The sequence below is a fragment of the Mus caroli genome, chromosome 2, assembly GCF_900094665.2.
Source record: "Mus caroli chromosome 2, CAROLI_EIJ_v1.1, whole genome shotgun sequence".
NCBI lineage: Eukaryota > Metazoa > Chordata > Mammalia > Rodentia > Muridae > Mus > Mus caroli.
In genome coordinates, this window is record NC_034571.1 from 24,368,940 (window position 1) to 24,371,117 (window position 2,178).

At 49.4% G+C, this 2,178-nt stretch overlaps 1 protein-coding gene across 1 annotated transcript in view; it reads left to right on the top strand.

Moving 5' to 3' along the window:
* Gbgt1 (globoside alpha-1,3-N-acetylgalactosaminyltransferase 1 (FORS blood group)) overlaps positions 1-1,502 on the top strand; it is a 21,438-nt gene extending 19,936 nt beyond the window's left edge. The window contains exon 8 of the mRNA XM_021156590.2: positions 798-1,502. Within this exon, the coding sequence (XP_021012249.1) occupies positions 798-1,482 (685 nt within the window). The 3' untranslated portion in view covers positions 1,483-1,502. The remainder of the gene's footprint in view (positions 1-797) is intronic.
* The last annotated feature ends 676 nt before the right edge of the window (positions 1,503-2,178 follow it).

Below are 2,178 nucleotides of genomic sequence, written 5' to 3' on the forward strand. Positions count from 1 at the left end.
AAAGCATATCAGACACAGAGGAAGAAAGCCCAGGTGGTAAAATGCTTTCATGCAAACATGAAGACCTGTGTTCCATCCCCAGCATCCATGTTGAAAAAAAAAAAAAAAAAGACACACACAATAGCACATGCCTGTAATCCTAGCACCAGGGATGCAGACATAGGAACATCACCGAGTCTTGCCACCTAGCCGGCTTTGCCAGATTATTGAGGTCCAGATTCATTAAGGACCTATCACAAAAAAATAAGATGGTGGTGGCGCATGCCTTTAATCCCAGCACTTGGGAGGCAGAGGCAGGAGGATCTCTGTGAGTTCGAGGCCAACCTGATCTACAGAGCTAGTTCCAGGACAGCCAGGGCTATACAGAGAAAAACCCATCTTGAAAAAACCAAAAACAAAAACCAGAGCAAACAGCAAGGAAGATGCCCACGTGCCTAGTGCCAGCCAACAGGACACGTGTGCACACAGCCACAGGTGACTAAAGATCAGTCTCAAATGGTTGTCACACTCGAAGTATCCCTGGTATCTCTAATTATAAACACTTGAACCAGAAGAGTCTCATGGTATAGAATTTGTGTAGACTTTAACAATTATACATCTTAATCCAAAACTCAGAAGCAGGGCTTTCAGATGAGGGTGACCAACTTTGACAAGGATTGTGGGAGTTTGACAGATAAGGACCCCAAGGTAAGACCTCAATGACTTCCTGAGGTGAAAAACTAGTGTGTAGACTTCAGCGCATACTGGGGACCCGGGCAGTTGTGGACAGCAGTGGTTAACAGAGCTGTCATCCCCAGGTACACCTGCTTCATTCAGCCCTTCCTGGAGTCAGCTGAAGAGTTCTTTATGCGTGGGTACCAAGTACACTATTACCTCTTTACCCATGATCCTACAGCCGTTCCCAGAGTTCCCCTGGGTCCTGGTCGGCTCCTCAGCATCATCCCTATCCAGGGTTATTCCCGGTGGGAGGAGATCTCCATGCGCCGAATGGAGACCATCAACAAACACATTGCCAAGAGAGCCCACAAAGAAGTGGATTACCTCTTCTGTGTCGATGTGGATATGGTCTTCCATAACCCATGGGGTCCTGAGACCTTGGGGGATCTAGTGGCTGCCATTCACCCAGGCTATTTTGCTGTACCTCGCCGGAAATTCCCTTATGAACGCAGGCAAGTTTCCTCTGCCTTTGTGGCAGACAATGAGGGGGACTTCTATTATGGTGGGGCACTCTTTGGGGGACGAGTGGCCAGAGTGTATGAGTTTACCCGGGCCTGCCACATGACCATTCTGGCAGACAAAGCTAACAGCATTATGGCAGCCTGGCAGGAGGAGAGCCACCTGAACCGCCACTTCATCTGGCACAAACCATCTAAGGTGCTGTCCCCAGAGTACCTCTGGGATGAAAGGAAACCTCTGCCCCGAAGCCTGAAGATGATTCGATTCTCCTCAGTGAAAAAGAATGCCAACTGGCTGAGGAGCTAACATCCGAGCTAAGACCCGCCCCATGCCAAGCCCAGCTTACCCCTTGCATATCTCAGTATACCAGGGGAATCCAACCAGGAAAATGGATGTAGAGACAATGTAAACTATGAGATGTTGTGTACCCACAGTCATATAGCAATCCAGCACATGATTGGTTGGACAAGAGGGAGGCATCAAAATAGACGGCTTTTCAGGCCTCCCCACACCTACCCAGCAGGATGGATGTGCCTTCTCGAGGCAGGCTGGGGAATCCAGCTTTGCTCAGAGTGCCTGTGGGCTGCTGCCCTCGATTGTTAGTTAAATATTGATGCTTAGTTTTGTTTTAATCTGCGATGGTGGAGATCCAACCTGGGGGGCTTGCACACTGAAGGGAAATGCTCAGCCCCTGAGCTGCCTTCAGCCCTGCCTGCTGCCTTGAAGCTGCACGTTAATGCCCTCATCCCAGCAGTACTGTTCCCCTAGCCATGGGCAGCTATGGCTTGCTCAGGATTCCTGAGCTAGCTCTGAAACAGACAAGGCTTGGCTTCCCTCTGGTCACCTGTATCCCATGGTGAGCCACACTCTCAGGCACTCCATGTCTACTTTGTTACATGGTTTGAGGTAGCTTTCAATAAAGATGGTGTATACTAGATCCTGGCCAGGATTTTACCTGTACAGTGGACTATTTTTGCCAGTCTAGATAGTTCTGGGGAATCC